Consider the following 17,956-nt stretch of genomic DNA (forward strand, 5'->3'; position numbering starts at 1 on the left):
TTGCTGAATACATTCTCTGACATGAAGACAGTTTCAGGGTAGGGGTATTTCACCGTAATGGGATCTGACTGATTTCTAAAATTCTTCTGACCCTAAAATTGCACGTTCATAAACTAACAGGTGTCACTATACCAAATTCAAGGTCAGCCTTTGCATATAGTACCTCGGATCCTTCAGAGCCTCCAGGGGGTAACGCACAGCCATAGATTTTTACTCCAGGATCTATAAAAGAGATGTCAAATACATTAGTCATGAGCAGCTAAAAATATGGAAATCTAACTTGCTGACATTCTTTAGAAGTCCATGACAGCACTTATGAAAGGTACTACGGCTTTAGGGTCAGAGACTGATCACTCAGGAGTTGTTTTCCACCAGCCCCTGCCCCACCCACACTCTGTCAATAATGTGCTCAGTGACTAAGCACTACTGTCCCCGGGCCACAGAGAACCCAAAGGAAATTATTACTGCCTCCAAGAGTTCGTACTCTGGCTGGGGAGACCAAGGGTAAGACATAAATGGAAAAGAATCCTATTAAACTGTGACACAGTTTTGATAAGAGTAGGAAACAGTTTCACATGGTGCTAGCAGAAATATAAACTAGTACAATTCTAGTACCATGCTATTACGCATGACACACAAAAAGCCTTAAAATACAGGTGACCTTTTGGGAATGGAAATTGGTAGAGCCACTGTGGAAAACAATACAGAGGTTTCTCAAAAAATTAAAAATAGGGGTGCCTGGATGGCTCAGTCGGTTAAACGTCCAACCTCCGCTCAGGTCATGATCTCCCGATTCGTGAATTCAAGCCCCGCATTGGACTCCGTGCTGGCGATGCGGAGCCTGCTTGGGATCCTCGCTCTCCCCTCTCTCTCTCTGCCCCTCCTTCACCAGCGCTTTCTCTCTCTCTCAAAATAAATGAACTTAAAAAAATTTTAAAATAAAAATACCATATGATCTAAAAATTCTACTAGTCGGTATTTATCCAAAGGAAAAAACAAAAACACTAATTTGAAAAGATACACACATCCCTATGTTTATTACAGCATTATTTACAATAGCCGAGATATAGAAGCAACCTCAGCATCCATCAATAGACGAGTGGATAAGAAAGATGGGGTATAGTTAAATATCCCATGGAATATTACACAGCCATAAGAAGGATGGGATCATGTCATTTGTGACATGGATGAACCTAGAGGATGTTGTGCTAAGTATTGGCTGAGAAAGACAAATTTCACTCATATGTGGAATCTAGAAAAAAAAAAATAAATGAATAAACAAATAGCAGAATCAGACCTATAAATGCAGAGAACAAACTGATGGCTGCCAGATGGAAGGGGACTTAGAGATGGGTAAAATCGGTGAAGGGAAGTGGGCGATATAGGCTTCCAGTTCTGGAATGCATTAAGTCACAGGGATAAAAGGCACAGCACAAGGAATACAGTCAATGGTACTGTAACAGCGCTGCATGGTGACAGATGGCCACTACTCTTGTGGTGAGCACAGCAGAACCTATGGACTTGCCCAATCACTGCGCTGCTCACCTGAAACTAATGTAACATTGTGTGTCAACTGTACTCAAACTAAAAAAAAAATACAGTTGACTCTTAAACAGCACAGGTTTGAACTGCAAAGGTCCATTTACACACAGACTTTTTATAGTAGAGCTAATGTGAATATATTTACCTTAGGATTTCCTCAATAATAATTTCTCTTCTCTAGCTTACTTTATTGTAAGAATACAGTATTTAATACCTATAACATATAAAATCTGTGTTAATTGACTGTTTATGTTATCAGTGAGGCTCTTGGTCAACAGTAGGCTATTAAGCAGATAAGTTTTTAGGAAGTCAATAGTAACATGTGGAAATACAACACTGTATGTTATATAAGTATATATATAAAATTTGTACTTGAAAATAAACAAGTAAATGTTACACATGGATTTTCATCTGCATGCGGGGTTAGCATTGTTCAAGAGTCAACTGTAGGGGCGCCTGGGTGGCTCGGTCGGTTGAGTGTCCGACTTCGGCTCAGGTCATGATCTCGCGGTCCGTGAGTTCAAGCCCCGCGTCGGGCTCTGTGCTGACTGCTCAGAGCCTGGAGCCTGTTTCAGATTCTGTGTCTCCCTCTCTCTCTGACCCTCCCCTGTTCATGCTCTGTCTCTCTCTGTCTCAAAAATAAATAAACGTTAAAAAAATTTTTTTTTAAAAAAAGAGTCAACTGTACCTGCATATTACTTTGCCCGGCAGTTTCATTTCCCGAAACATGTAGCCATTAAAAAGTGTGCTACAGAATTGATGACAATCAATATACATACCAGGTTTTTGTCGGCGAGGTCTTCTCTTTACTCGAGGGCCAATTCCTTGTCCTTCCTTCCAGCCCATTTTTCTTAGCAATTCAAAACCAATAGATAATCTAGGATATCAAGGCATTGAACGTGAACTTCCTTTTATAATACTGGAGGATACTAAGAAATCAGCAGTCTTTGAGTCCCTGTCCAGCTCACACACTTGTGCCTGAGCCCTGAAACACAGCCCACCCCCATGCACATCAGAACCACATGGACCTGCCGTTCTGGCCACAGCTCACTGGACGTGGGTGCACACCGAACCTGGGGAAGTCCATCCGTGTGCTCTCTGCTGGGCCTTTGGAATGGACACCTGGGGGCTCTAAATGGTCCTTGTCAAGCCTGGGGCCTAAGAAACCATGAGTCTGAGGCTGCCACATCAGGCCACACACCCAGGAACAGAACAAGGAGATATGCAGAAAGAGAGGGAAGAATGAGGCAGACCGGAGAGAGCCCTTGAGGCTTCTGAGGGAGGGTGGGAGGGAAGGCACCCGAGTTCCTAACAGCTCACCAGCCTCCACCAGCCCCAGCAGCAGAGCTGGTCACTGGAGCTCTAGAATACGCCATGCAATAAAAGCACAAGATCCTTTTGGCAAAACCCCCTTTTGCACTCAAGCTAGGCTTTTCCTACTTGCAACCAAACTATCTGTAATTAAGATCATTATGTATATGCAAAGCAGATGCCAAGATCACAAAAGTTAGAACAAAATTCTTCTCACTTTGCTGGTGTTATGAGGTCATCAAGCAGAGTAGCTCCAGGAATGGGGGCAGTAGCAGCTGCTAACTGCCTGGCCTTTTCTCGTATTCTATCTTTGGTTTTGGAAGCAAAATCATCCGTGGTGACAATTGCTTTAGGTGCTATCCCAAATTCACTAAGATCCTTTAAAAGAAAATTCAAACAGAATTACTTACATTATTTGGTAAGTGATTAACCATAATACATCACATAGCTTTATTTCTTAAAAAAAAAAAAAAAAGGGGCGCCTGGGTGGCGCAGTCGGTTAAGCGTCCGACTTCAGCCAGGTCACGATCTCGCGGTCCGTGAGTTCGAGCCCCGCGTCGGGCTCTGGGCTGATGGCTCAGAGCCTGGAGCCTGTTTCCGACTCTGTGTCTCCCTCTCTCTCTGCCCCTCCCCCGTTCATGCTCTGTCTCTCTCTGTCCCAAAAATAAATAAAACGTTGAAAAAAAAAAAAATTAAAAAAAAAAAAAGTTAAAACCACACAACTGATGGGATGCCTGCCTTGCTCAGTCAGAAAAGCATGCAACTCTGATCTCGGGGTTGTGAGTTTGAGCCCCATGTTGGGTACAGAGATTACTTAAATAAATGAATACGTAAAAACTTTAAAAAACAAACAAAAAAACTACACAACCAAATTAGGCATCAGTGGAGCAGCTGACTTATGTGTTTGCATGTGTGTGTGGAGCAGCTGACTTTATATCTGCCTTTAGGATCCTCACAAAAGCTAAGGCCGGTAGCTGAGGACAGGGCATGATGACGGCCACTCAGTGAGGCCACAAGAGGCACAGCCAAGCTAGGAAGATAAGAAGTAATTAAAATCCAATAATTACTTCTACGGAAAGTAACTGTTGCCTCAGACAATATTTCAAAGGTCAGAGTGCAGGGGGCAAATCTCAGAGTCACAGTCAGCAAGCATTCCTGAGCATGTACGTGCTACCTTAAGTGTTTCTGCATTTCCTGTTGGCTGCCTTTCTGATAGCCTATGCCCTCCCTCTTTCCTCACAGAGCCCTGAAGCTGTGCAGACACCGGCCCCCCTCGGTGCCACCATGCACTCCTGCAGTGGTGTCCTGGTGCGTATGCTGGGGCCCGGGGAGAGTTAGGCAATAGGGGTTCGTATCTTATCTAAGCCAGTCCTTTGATCCCACTTCCACTGCCAAGGATGGCTTTAAGAATGAGCACGTAAAACAATCTGCCCCAGCAGACGTGAGGTAAAATCCCCGGTAGGACTTATGGGAATGGTTTCCTTGCTCTCAAGAAAAGATACCAAAGAAAAGTCCTCCTTCCACTAGGTGATGTGATCCTGGATGCGCCATCTGGAGCTACTGTAGCCACCTTGGGACCACAAGGAGAGTTGATGTAAGGACAAGCTGACATGCAGAAGATGGCTGAGAAGAGAGGACGCGGGGCCTCGCTGACATCTAGGCTTCTTGTTCCATGAGTCATGTTTCCATATAGATTATGCTAGTCAAATAGGAAGGGGACCTCCCCTTGCCTCTTACCTGCAACCTAAAGGATGTTAATATAGTGTTCTATTTCTTGTTTATCACAAATGAATCCATGACTAGGTTTTAAGGAAACAGAGGTTTAATTTTAAAGCAAAATGGAGCATGGGGTTCCTGGGTGACTCAGTTGGTTAAGTTTCCGACTCTTGCTGTTGGCTCAGGTCATGATCTCCCGGCCGGGGAGTTCGAGCCCCGCATCAGGTTCTGCGCTGGCAATGCAAAGCCTGTTTGGGATTCTCTGCCTCCCCCTCTCTCTGTCCCTCCCTTGCTCATGCTGTATCTCTCTCTCAAAATAAACAAATAAACATTTTTTAAAAAAATATGGAGCACATCCTGTAGGCCCTAGGACAAGCCCCCCCCCCCCAGCTCCCATTTACCCCTAAGAAGTGTACAGTCATCGTTGTGTTAATGAGGTACCCAGGTGCCTGCACAGGGCTCCCTTTGACTCCTAACTGGTCTAGTCGCTCACCGTTCCTTAAACGGTAGTGTGCACAAAGTTACTGTCGGAGGCTGTGGACTCAGCTCCGTGGATACTGCACTTTTGGGGCAACTGGGGCCTCTTCAAGGAAATTTGCCTATGAACGACTTTCCTCTCCACCCTTAACTTTAGAAACTGGCCCCAGCATAAGATGCTACTCCAGTGAACAAGAATGCATTGAGGTACAGAGCACTCTAGTCCAAACTCCTAAAAGATAAAGCCTCACAAACAAAGAAGCCTTCGTACACTGAACCCTCTGGGGAGACTAAGGTGCTGCATGCATCCCACTGGCTAACAGGCAATTCCGGTTCTGCACACCCACCTCTTCATCCATGAAGTCTTCGGGACCAAGAACAGATTTGTCTGCTCTGTTCTGTCGTGAAGACACGAAGGAAGAGGGTGTCCATCCTTGAAAGAAAAGCATTTAGAATATTGTGATAATAGATGGTATGTTGGTTTATTACTAAATAATTAAATAATGCAATTATGTACTTGAAAACCCTAGTACCTACAAACCCTTAGCTACTTCCTATCTCACTGCTCATGTAGAGATAATTATACAACATAACTTTATTAATGCTCACATCTCTTGGCAGAACTCAGTGGATAGGTTTCCTCCTAAGAATCTAGGACCAAGAGAAATCAAATTATACAGTAAAAGTGGAGATGGGGTGCATAGGTGGCTCAGTTGGCTAAGCATCTGACTCTTGATTTCAGCTCAAATTATGATCTCACGATTGTGAAATCAAGCCCAGAGTTGGGCTCTGCGTTGGGCATGCAGCCTGCTTAAGATTCTCTCTCCCTCTCTCTCTGTCCCTCCCCAACTCCCTCATTCTCTCTCTAAAAAAAAAAAGAGAGAGAGAGGGGCGCCTGGGTGGCTCAGTCGTTAGGCATCCGACTTCAGCTCCAGTCATGTTCTCACGGTTCGTGGTTCGAGCCCTGCATCAGGCTCTGTGCTGACAGCTCAGAGCCTGGAGCTTGCTTCCGATTCTGTGTCTCCCTCTCTCTCTCTGCTCCTCCCCCGCTCACTCTCTGTCTCACTCTCTCTCTCTCAAAAATAAATAAACATAAAAAAATTTTTTTTCAAATAAAAAAGAGAGAGAGAGAAGAAAGTGACATTCTTTTTCCAAGTAGATGTGAACCAAAAGATGCAAGGTCACCTTAAAAGGCAGGACCACTCTGAGACCAAGGGGACAGCAACAGACACCAACTTGTTAACATATGAAGACATAACATCAAGGGGCATGAGTCAGCTGTGGAAGGGTGCCTGGCACCGAGTCACAGAAGCAGTGCAGGCAAATTCAGGGTGCCCTGGCCCAAGGACTCAACCTGGCCAGTCTAAGGACAGGTAACGCCCATACCACCCCCAATTCCATCAAACCCCTGGGTCCTATAACCACCACGCTGGTTCCCTGTCCATAGTCACCAAGCATGTACCATGCCTATACGATGAGAATGGCCTGGAGGTCAAATGTATCTGTAACCCTCTGCGATATACTTTTGTAGTTTTCTCTGAGAGGGACACACCTCCTTTCTGATTTCCTACAAGAGTCCTATGGACCTAAGGAGTATGGGGCAGATCTACTCTTGGTCAGTGGGTGGAGCAGGTTTCTGGGCAGGCCTGGGAGATACCCCCAGGTATCCGGGAGTGAGGATCAGCTCTCCTAGGCCACTGCCTTCCTCCACTTTGGATTTCTATAGTCTTTGCCCGATTTCTGTATAGTCCTTCTAATGGTAGAGAGATACTCCAGGGTATGAACGTATCACAGTCTTCCTGACAATCGTTTGAGCTGGTCTTATTACAGTACACGGCACAGCTATAATCGCAACAATCAGCAACGTATTAGTGTACTTCTTTCTTCACCAACCCTACTGCCACTTTTAACATTTTAATAAAGTGTGCTAATTTCATAGTGCCTTGGTTACCTTACTTTGCCTTTCTTAGTAACAAGGCTGAATATTAAATACAGCGTTTCTATCTCCTCTGGAGTAAACTGTTCAGATACTTTGGTCATTTGCTCATTGAACTGCTCTTTACACATTCTGGATATTGAACTTTAAACCATCTTATTTACCCCAACTATTTTTCTTACATGGCTTTTCTCATCTTTATTTTACTATTGTTCCATACAAGTTATTGTGTATATATAGAAACGTGTCCCATTTTGTTCTCAACAATTGCTACATGAGTTACTCAGTTCTTCTTCCCTTCCTATCTGGCACATAAAAGTCATTCCAGTTTCTGTGTGAAAACATTTAAAAAACATACATGACTTTAAACAATGCAGAATCCATTATATTGCATAACATGAAATTTTTAACTGATTTTTCTTCAGGTTGAGAGCATAGACTGACAAGCATGCTGTGGTCCCCAGTGCCAGGAGAGAGCGGCTCTGACCCTCAGTGGCCTCACCTACAAAGCAACTATGACACCTGCCTTCCTCAGTCACTGAGACGCGGGAGACAATGGTTACCTGAGGGAATGTGTATGACAGCATTTTGTGTGTGGCAAGATGTGATGGTATAAAACGGAAGTCATTATCGTCACTTAACCATCTGGTGAGAATATATCTTTTTTTTTTTTTTCTTTAAGTGAAAGAAAACTTTCACTCTCAGGTTGTAACCAATGAACAACATACCAGCGGACTCTGAAAACATGCCAAATCTTGAAAGAACACAAAAGTCTATAGTGTGTGTATTAAAGTGTTTAAAGAAGTTTTTTTAAAAAGGGAGAGGTGGAAGAGGAGGAGAATCTTATGATAGTTCAGTGATATATGATATGATATGATATGATAGCTACACGTAGGAAAATCATACCTTCTTTCGAGCCAACAGTGTTGAAGTACCCAGCAGAGAAACCTCCGCTAAAGGCCCCATGAAACCGTTTATACCTTCCTTTTTCGTCTCTGACAGTCTGATCCTGAAGAGGAATTGGTTTTTTTGGTCTTTCACCTGAAAAAAGTATTTTGATGAGAGAGAAGCGGGTGGCGGATTAGAAAAAAATTTAGGGCAAGTGTCATTTCTTAAACATGCTGAATTGTTTACTTCTTGTAATTTCAAGTGTAACAAGTTTAATTTTTTTTTTTATTCCCAGGCTTTACTAGCTTATATAGTTTGTAAAGTAATACACTGTATCAAGCTTCTTTATAGTTCTAAGGCAATTATAGATATTTCTTATTTCTGTTAGACACACGTTTTGGCACCAATGGCCTGATTCCCACTAAAGTCCATCACATAAACTGAATTACATGGGGGGGGGGTCCAATAGTTGGAGATAAACTCTACTGGCAATTCCAGAGGCAGGTCGCGGGGCTGGCACAGGGCATGAGAAGGTTCGCGACACAAGGAACACTTCTGTATCTCTTCTAGAACTTCACAGCATCCCAAGCCCAGAGTTTGTCCTTTGGTGTTGCCCATTCTCCCCAAATCCTAAATGTGTCCTTATTTCTGGCAATCTCCTGATTCCATAGTTATTATTCTTTCAAATTAATCATTTTCCTGCTCTGCTGAAAAGGGCTGGCTTGCTACATCACATAGTGGAAAGGAGCTTAATAAAGTCTAAAAATTCCTTAGGTTTACACTTTCAGGTGCTGTGTCACAAATTACTGGTTAATTTTATCCACTGTGATTCAGAATTCTGAATCTATTTAAAATAAAAAGTAACCATCAAGTTACTTTCAACCATTCAACACAGAAAGCAAGTTATATGGTAGTTAAAGGCACAGAGTTGAGGGTCACAACACTTTCACCCCATCTTTACCAGGACCAGGACCTCAGTCATCTTGACTTCTCTATGCCTTGATTTCCTCATCTGTAAAATGGGGGTGACACGAATAGTAATATCCATTTCATAGAGTTGTTATGCAAAGTGAATAAGATAATGCCTATAAAGTGCTTAGCAAGAAGAGAGGTACACAGTAAGCACTTAAAATACTGGCTGCCATTATTATTATTATTATTATTATTATTATTATGTACAGTAGATAAGCCCATGTGTCCCTGTTATTTCAATAATTAAGCCAGTGACTACTTCTGGAAGATGGAACAAAAAGCAGAGGAACTTCTAGCCTCATAGTCCTACATTCTTACTAGTAGCTTGTGACGCCTTTACATCATTTCTGGAGTATAACCCATGGCAGGGCAGTCAAGAGTTGAGGTTTGGAAGATCAAGACATCCAGGTTCAAATCCCCCTACCCTTGCTACTTTGTGAACTTGGGCAAGTTACTTGGTCTCTCCACACCTCAGCCTCCACGACTGTAAAGGTAGGGCAATGAACAGAACCTATCTGGTAGGCTGGTGCTGAGGATGACCCACCACAGGCAGAGAGCTGAGCACAGTGTTTGGTCACAGCGAAGCTTGGTCAGTTAATATCAGCTACAATTTCATTTCACTCTAAGGAACTGAATTACAACTCGGGTCCCATGATCCAAGATTTCCAGTGTTTGGAGAGGCATCACACACAACCCACTACTACGTGTGCACCTGGCACGATTCTTGGCTAAGGTGGGGTTTCTCAACTTCGGCACTATTGGCAGTTTGTACAGGATAGATCTGTGCCGTGGGACGGTCCTGTGCACTGTAGGATTTACCAGCATCCAGCAGATGCCAGTAAGCATTGCTCTCCCACCCAGCACGGCCAACATCCGCTGAGGGGCAACATCATCCCCGATCGAGAACTACTGGGTTAAGGTGAGAGAGGGCACACCCTGCCAACGCAAGGTGCCATTCTTGCTCTGTTCCCAAGGTGCTCTTAATCTGGAAGGGGAGATAAGATCAGCAGACAGCTAAGTGGAACCTGTGGCGGCAGATAATGAGGGCCGACCAGCATGGCCAGCTGGGTCCCACAGGGCTCCTGAGGGGGAGGCGCCACCTCTAATCACATCAGGAGAAAACTCCGGGGAGGAGGTGGCGTTGTGGCCAGGCCCTCTTGTAATTAGTGCTACTAATAACAACGTAGCCCTTCTTTTCACACATATTATCTCATTCTTCATAACTGATAAGCATGCTCTGATTAAGTAACAACCCTAAAGTCCACGGCTCATAAACACAAAGCTGAAATCAGATTTCAACTCTGCCTCCAAGCCAGGGATACCAGCCATACTATCTCTCACCATGGAAGCAACCCTGTACTAGACCCTGGGTGTGGAAAACTAGACACAACTCTGTCCCTGTTTCCAGGGCACTCAGAGCCACACAGAGGAGAGATGAATATATAAGAACTCTTCTGACAATGTACAAGGACCACAACATCACAGTCACTCTCAGCATGAACACAATCTGATAGCTGCTGACAGAGACATAATTCCCAACAGAGGCATTGCCTCAATCAATAAATCGTAAGTCTGAAAAAGTAGTCTAGACTGACTAGAGGTAAGGTAAGGGGCAGAAGATGGAACTAGAAGGGCAGATAGTGCAAAGGGCCTTGCACTCAGTGCTTCAGGGTCTGTGGTATGTCCTATGGGTGACGGGAGCCACAGAGAGTCTTAAGTGGGAAAGTCATAGCATCAAGGAGGAAAATCGCCCTAAAATTAATCTGGGTACAGGATGAGCCAGAGATGATCCAGAACCAAGTAGAAGTATCTAATGAGGGTAAGTAAGTTCTGGTGCCCCCTTCCTTCCAGGCCAGAGGGCCTATGTGCCTGTGGGTCTGTGTGTGACAGTTTGGCCACTATCTCTTAACCAGAAAACTTTTCCATCAGGGCCAGCAACTTTAATTAAGTACTGGAGTCCTTCCTCTACCAATGTTTGTCTAACCTGTCACTAAAACTTCAAAGCAGGAAGTAAAAGTGATTATTGGTCTAGTATGCTATACTGTAAAATGTACTGAGTGCATTTAAACTTCAAAGTGCTTGGGAAACAATGACTCAATCTTCAAAAACTTCTAATAGTGAGAAGTTAAAGAGTGACTTTTAGACCTGGGTGGGGGCGGGGGGAGATCTACAAATCAAATATCCCTTCCTTTCATTTCAAAAGCATGGTTAGGCCATTGGGCTTCATTTCAGATTCTGTGCATCATCAAAGAGGAAGAACTGGAAAAATGTAGGTCAAATAGTTGATGCTTACAATATGTCACTCACAAGGAAACAAGTGTGAGATGAGAAATACAGAAATGCATAAACAGCTGCCCAACATGGCGGTAATAACCTCCACCCATGCAGGTCGAACCCCTGTCCTCTTTCTGCATAGCTAACCCGAACCAGTTTTAAAAGGAATCCCATCTGGCCCTCTCAGGTTTCCTGCTAGCTTGTGAAGGTTGTTTCCTGTCTATATCATATAATTTAGCACTTGCAAACCTTGTACTTTTGTGCTCAACTAGATCTGAACTCCTCCAATACAGGATCTCTGTCAACAAATTCTTTGAGATCATGGGGTGATACGTCTGCCAATAAAGCTACCGTGACCTTAGGTTGTATTAAAAAACTACAGTCTAGAATGAAGGACACACTAATGGTAGCCCTGTTCTACCCACACTCTGGTCCCATACTTCGAGAAAGGCTCTGACAAATTGGGGTTTCAGGGACTTTAAACTGAACATATCAGAGAATTGAGGATGTTGAGTGAAGTATGGAGATGACTTAGAGGAAATGCAAGGGCTGTCTTAAGCACATAAGAAGCTTTCAGGAGACTAGTCTTCCTCTGTCTTTTGTAAGCAGAGGGTAAAAGTAGGGCCAGTGTCTGGCAAAAGTTTCTGATGATTAGAACTGCTGGTAGGGAGGGGCGCCTGGGTGGCTCAGTCAGTTGGGCGTCCAACTTCACCTCAGGTCATGATCTCGAGGTCCTTGAGTTCGAGCCCTGTGTCAGGCTCTGTGCTGACAGCTCAGAGCCTGGAGCCTGCTTTGGATTCTGTGTCCTCCCACCCCTCTTGGCCCCTCCCCCACTCGTGCTCTGCCTCGCTCTGTCTCTCAAAAATAAATGTTAAAAAAATTTTTTTTAAATAACTGCTGGTAGGGAAGGGTCTTCAGTAGAAATGCCCCAGAAGTACAACCAACCTGGCAGGATGCGGTCAGGGTGGCAAATAAGACCCCACCAACAGGGGCGCCTGGGTAGCTCAGGTCATGATCTCCAGATTGCTGAGTTTGAGCCCCACATTGGGCTTGCTGCTGTCAGCCTGTCGGTGCAGAGCCTGCTTCAGATCCCCTGTCTCCCCTCTCTCTACCCCTCCCCCGCTTGAACTCTCTCAAAAATACATATATTAAGAAAAAAAAAAAAAGATCCCACCAACAGGAGGTCTGCAAGTAACTCCTACCCACCATGCTCCCCATACTCCCTTTGTCCTTCCCACAGGGCTAGCACTGCCATCAGTCCTTCCTGGGTACTCAATACATTGCTGAACAAATCAAGTCATTAAGGAATCAGACCAGAAACGGGTAAGAACCTTGCCTCATCTTGCCCTCACCCCCACATCTCAGCAGCAAGTCCAGTCTGCTCTGCTTCCAATGTGTACCTCTACCCAGACCATTTCTTACCACCACCACTGCTAACACCCCAGTCCAAGCCATCATCATCATCTCCAGACCTCTTTTTGCTAATATTTCTCCTTCGCTCTTGGCCACACCACCCCCGCCAACCCGTCTATTCTCAAAATCGAGAGAATAATCTTAAAAATATACATCTCGGGGCGCCTGGGTGGCGCAGTCGGTTAAGCGTCCGACTTCAGCCAGGTCACGATCTCGCGGTCCGTGAGTTCGAGCCCCGCGTCAGGCTCTGGGCTGATGGCTCAGAGCCTGGAGCCTGTTTCCGATTCTGTGTCTCCCTCTCTCTCTGCCCCTCCCCTGTTCATGCTCTGTCTCTCTCTGTCCCAAAAATAAATAAACGTTGAAAAAAAAATTTAAAAAAAAATATACATCTCTCCCTTGTGTAAAACCCCACAATGACTGTCCTACACTCAGTATAAAATCCAAACACCCTTACATACCAAGTAAGATGCAGCCCCTGCCTCCCCCTCTGACATCCTCTTCTGCCAGTCTCCCATTGCTGCCGTCGTCGGCTCCACCCACAGCAGTCCTGCCTGACCCTCAATTTGTCAAACTGGCTCTGACTTCAGAGCTTTTGAGCTTGCTGTTCTCTCTGCCTGAAATGCTCTCCTACCCAGATCTTCGTATGGTTGGTTCCTCCCTCTGTTTCAAGTCTGAGCTCAAACGTCCTCTCCTAGGGAAGACATTGCCTGACCATCACCACCACCACCCCCCAGTTCTCCAACGAGCCTGTTTCGTCATCTGTTTCCCACCCCTCAGGGTCTCTCATCCGTCGCTCCAGAGCGTGGGCACTCCAAAAGCACCGAGCACGCTTCTTTCACCGCTGTTCCCGACACCAGTAGCGAGCGAGCCTTAACCCCGGGGCCACAGGAGGCCCGGCACGGGGTTGGGCGTTTTTGCCCCGGATCCTGGACCTGTTTGCCACAGACCCCAGCGACCAATCTGGCCCGCACCTTCTTCCAGCGGCTCCAGGCCCGTCCCATAGCTGACCAAGTCCTCTTCGCTGTCACTGTCCAGCGCCGCCATCCTGCTCCCTTCCGGGCCCCGCCCCCTCGCTACGGAAGCGTCAGAGGGCCAAAAGGCTTCCGCCCTTTCTCCTCCGCGAACCAAGGCGATGCTGCAGGTGCAGGTGCCGGAAGGTGTTGTCCTGGCTAGCCTCTCGCCACCGGTCTGTGCTTGGGAGATCTCAAATCTGTCTAGTGAGAGCCAGACCCGGTAGGAGTTACCTCGGAGGCTCTGAAAGCCACGACATCCTAGCTCCGCGACTAGCGGGTCAGGCGGAGGCGCCTGGGAGAAGCTGAGAGGCATCCATCTGTCCCGCCGCGGGGCTGGTGCTCCGTGACGTCTGCCCACCCCCACCTGTTGGTCCCTGTCCCCCTCTCCCTTTCAGCTCCCTCCCATCCCACCCTCACTCCCACCCCCACCCCGCCACCTGTTGGGAAAGTGCCTGTGCTTCCAGCTACACACACTCACAAGCGTTTTGTATATATCACCCTTAGGTTTGCATAGGTGGAGTCCCCTTCCAAACCTCTGGAAGGATTCACAGACACAGGAACTCCGATGTCCATGGTTAAGGCAGCTCGGGACAAGAAAGAAGAGAAGAGAAATAAGAAAAAAGAAAAGGAAGGCAGGGGAGAGGAGAGGAAAGGAAAGACGGGAAAGGAAAGGAAGGGAAAGGGGGAGGGGAAGCGGGGGGGGGGGACGGAAGGGGAAGAAAACTGAAAAGAGAAAGAACGGGAGAAAGGGGAAACAAAAAGCCAGCAGACCAGCAAAAGGCTCCTGTGAGGTAGGGTGGGGACTCTCAGGACATTCTCACTGAATCTAAAGAAAGAGCCATCTCTCAAGTGGGGTGCTGTTATCTCACCCCCAAACTCCTTTTTTGCGGAAGGAAAAGATGAAGCTCAGCTAGGAAGGGGTGAGGTTGAGATGAAAACCAGATCTGGAAGTCCAGGTTTTCCAAATGAGGATCAGAAGTTGGCATGAGTCAGAATCACTAGGATGTTGCTAAAATTCCCTTTACCCATCCCCCAGGGCTTCCAAATCAGAATCTCTGGGAGTGGGGCCATGGCTTAAGCATTCTAAGCATCCTCTGACCTCAAGGCCTTGCATTCACTATTCCCTTGGCTTGGAATGTCCTTCTCCCAGATACCACATGACTCGTTCCCTCGCCTTCTTCAGTTACCTGCTCAAAGGTTACTTTCTCCATGAAGCCTTCTCTGCTTAAAAACACGTTCTAGTTTGCTATACTCTCTATCCCCCCTTACCCTACTTTATATTTTTCCACAATAATTATCACCTTTAACATATCACATAATTTTATATGCTTGCTTATTTTATCTATTATGTTTTTCTACACATTGAAACTATAAGCTCCACAAGGACATAGATTTGAGCCAGATTTTCTTATTCTCTTTACTGTATCCTCAGAGCTTACAACAGTACTTGGCATATAGTAAACACTGAATGAATCATTTGGGGGAATAAAAGGGATGAATAACTAGTTAAGTAAATCATGGTACGTGACTTTAAAAACAAGATTTTTTAAGCAAGTTTTAAAAATAGCCACAGAATTGTTTGACACTTCCCATTGACAATAAGAGTCTATGTCCCCCTCCCCTTGAATCTAGACTCTCTGACTGCTTGACCGAAAGATTACGAAGTGATAATATTACATTCCCCACACCCAAGCTTTAAAAAACTTGCAGATTCCGGGGATACTGACCCCGTAAATCCAACCTCCCTGCTGTGAGGAAGCCCAGGCCACAGGGAGAGGCTTTTCTGTAGATATATGACCTCGCCTGGCCCCAGTTAACAATCAGCATCAGCGGCCAGATATTTGAGTGGGGAAGATCCGAAATGACTCCAGTTCCAGCAACTATCTGAGCGGCTACATGTGAGACCCAGAGCAAGACCTCTTGGCTGAGGTTAGTCACCTCCAGGAACCATGAGAGATAGCAATAAAATGATTGTTCTTATTTTAAATCATTATATTTGTGGTAGTTTGTTAGCAGCAATAGGTGACTGGAACAATCTATATAACGGAATAGTATAAAGCATTAAAAAATGTTGGTGAGGAATGATCTCCAACATATGTTGTTAAATGAGCAAAACAAGGGGTAAGACAGAGCACATAGAGTGCTGCCAGTAATATTAAAAGAAAACATAAATAGCTGGATTTATTGTGGCTCTTATATGCACAGCCTGGACACATTCACATATAACATGTTTCTAGTAAACTCCCCTAAGAAACGAGTAACAATGGTGGCCACTGATCAAAGGAAATCAGGGTAGAAAGGGTAGAGGTAAACAATATTGTGCCATTTGAATTTTTCTTTTTAGCAGCATCCCTGGGTTTTTTTTTTTTTTTCAAAACATTTTTTTTTTTTAATTTTTTTTTTTTCAACGTTTATTTATTTTTGGGACAGAGAGAGACAGAGCATGAACGGGGGAGGGGCAGAGAGAAGGAGACACAGAATTGGAAACAGGCTCCAGGCTCTGAGCCATCAGCCCAGAGCCCGACGCGGGGCTCGAACTCATGGACCGCGAGATCGTGACCTGGCTGAAGTCGGACACTTAACCGACTGCGCCACCCAGGCGCCCCTTTTCAAAACATTTTTATGTCAGTGGCTTGGTTTTGATTTTAAAGGTTTTTATATGTATTAGTATGTACTAATGTACTAAAGGAAAGGCATCTTTTTGTATCTTGAAGCCCTGAAGGGCCCCAGGGTCATCATTTGCCCATCAACTGTCCTTGTGCATATAAATGTAGACATTGACAGCAAAGAAGATTGGGGGCTAATCCATACACCCAGACAAATCACGAAGGTCCATGATTTTATTTCTAAACTACCAACTTATTTTCTTACCATTTATAATTTCCAACAAGACAAGGAAAACCCAATAAACTTATTATTGAGAGTTGTACTTAATTGGATTCCTGACAATCATTAGCATTTGGTAACAACCACTTTCTGATTCCTGATCACTGAGGTTCAGGGGAACAAGGGCCCTTCAAACTTCCTGCAGCTTCCCCAAAGAGTGGTTCTCAGCTGTCTCCTGGGTATTTTCAGGATGACTGGGTACTCCATCTGTGACCCTGGTCACTTACAACCTCATACTCCTGATTCTTTGCAGCAGGAACCTGGAGACCGCATGTGTTTTACGTAAGCTGTAGCAGCCTAATCACCACAGACTCTTCCTTTCTTACTTAGACATGCAAAAGGGCACAAATCTCAGCATCTTATCGGGAAACTGCAGATAGGAAGATGAGCTGAATCACCTGGGTATGGAGTAATTTCTTCCTCGTGGTGGTCACTCATGGCAGTAGGATGGTCACTCATGATGTACAAAGAAACCTGCTCTATGTGCTTTGGAATCAATGTCATTCATCTTCTCTCATTGTGTTTTCTTTTTGAAATATCACATTGGGGTGCTAAGTTGGTTAAGCCTCTGATTCTTGATTTCGGCTCAGGTCATGATCTTGAGGTTTGTGAGTTCAAGCCCAGCATTGGGCTCTGCACTGACAGCATAGAGCCTGCTTGGGATTCTGTATCCCCCTGTCTCTGCTCCTCTTCTGCTCCCTTTCTCTCTGCCTCTCTCTCTCTTGAAATAAATAAATAAACTTAAAAAAAAGAAATATCACATATATATGAAAAGTGCACAAATCGTAAGCACACAGTTCTATTTATTTTAACAAAGTAAACACATCCATATAACAATAAGCCAATCAAGAAATAGAAATTTTCCAGAATCCCAGAAGCAATAGTCCCAGAATGGACTGATTTTGTTTTAAACTTTGCATAAAATGGAATTACAGTATTTTATGGCTTCTTTTGCTCAATGATATTTTGGGGGGCAAAATATGTTGCTCACAATGTATTTGTTGCTTGTAATAGTACTGTGTTCATTTTCATTGTGTAAAGTTTTTCATTGTGTGAGTATGCCACAATTATTCATTCTACTGTTGATGGGCACGTGGGTAGTTTCTAGTTAAGGACTATTTTGAAAAGTGCAGCTGTGAACATTCCTGTACATGATTTATGGTGAACACAACATATGCATGCATTTCTTTGAGTTATCTACCTACTGTTGGAATTGCTGGACCATAAGCTAGACCTATATCTGCTTTAGATAGATATATTTAGAAAATGCCAGTTTTCCAAAGCTATACTCCCACGTTGTATGAGATGCTGGTCGCTCCCCGTTATCATGAATATTTGCTTGTTTGTTTTGCCATTCTGTCACTTATTTGTTTTAATCTATAATCACATCTTCTCAGTATGCCAAAATATCTTTCCTTTTAAATCACAGGAACAGGATAGTGTAGCATTGGATGTGATATAAAACCAGTCTAATTTACCGGGCTGGGGACCTCTGAACCTCAGTCTCTTCCTCTGTAAAACAGGAATG

General features: G+C 44.7%; 1 protein-coding gene across 2 annotated transcripts in view; it reads right to left on the minus strand.

Annotated features, from left to right (window-relative positions):
- Nucleotides 1-13,583, minus strand: part of GPATCH1 (G-patch domain containing 1) — a 39,748-nt gene extending 26,165 nt beyond the window's left edge. For both annotated transcript variants that reach the window (XM_047078306.1, XM_047078304.1), the window contains exons 1-6: nucleotides 13,501-13,583; nucleotides 7,889-8,023; nucleotides 5,394-5,479; nucleotides 3,071-3,231; nucleotides 2,322-2,419; nucleotides 164-222 (exon numbers count right to left, since the gene is read on the minus strand). In XM_047078306.1, coding sequence (XP_046934262.1) covers nucleotides 164-222; nucleotides 2,322-2,419; nucleotides 3,071-3,231; nucleotides 5,394-5,479; nucleotides 7,889-8,023; nucleotides 13,501-13,573 — 612 coding nt within the window. In that variant the 5' untranslated portion in view covers nucleotides 13,574-13,583. The remainder of the gene's footprint in view (nucleotides 1-163; nucleotides 223-2,321; nucleotides 2,420-3,070; nucleotides 3,232-5,393; nucleotides 5,480-7,888; nucleotides 8,024-13,500) is intronic.
- Between the last annotated feature and the right edge of the window lie 4,373 nt (nucleotides 13,584-17,956).

Source organism: Lynx rufus, unplaced genomic scaffold (genome assembly GCF_022079265.1).
Source record: "Lynx rufus isolate CCGP_SWC_20201006 ecotype Redwood Valley unplaced genomic scaffold, mLynRuf1.p SCAF_16, whole genome shotgun sequence".
Lineage (NCBI taxonomy): Eukaryota > Metazoa > Chordata > Mammalia > Carnivora > Felidae > Lynx > Lynx rufus.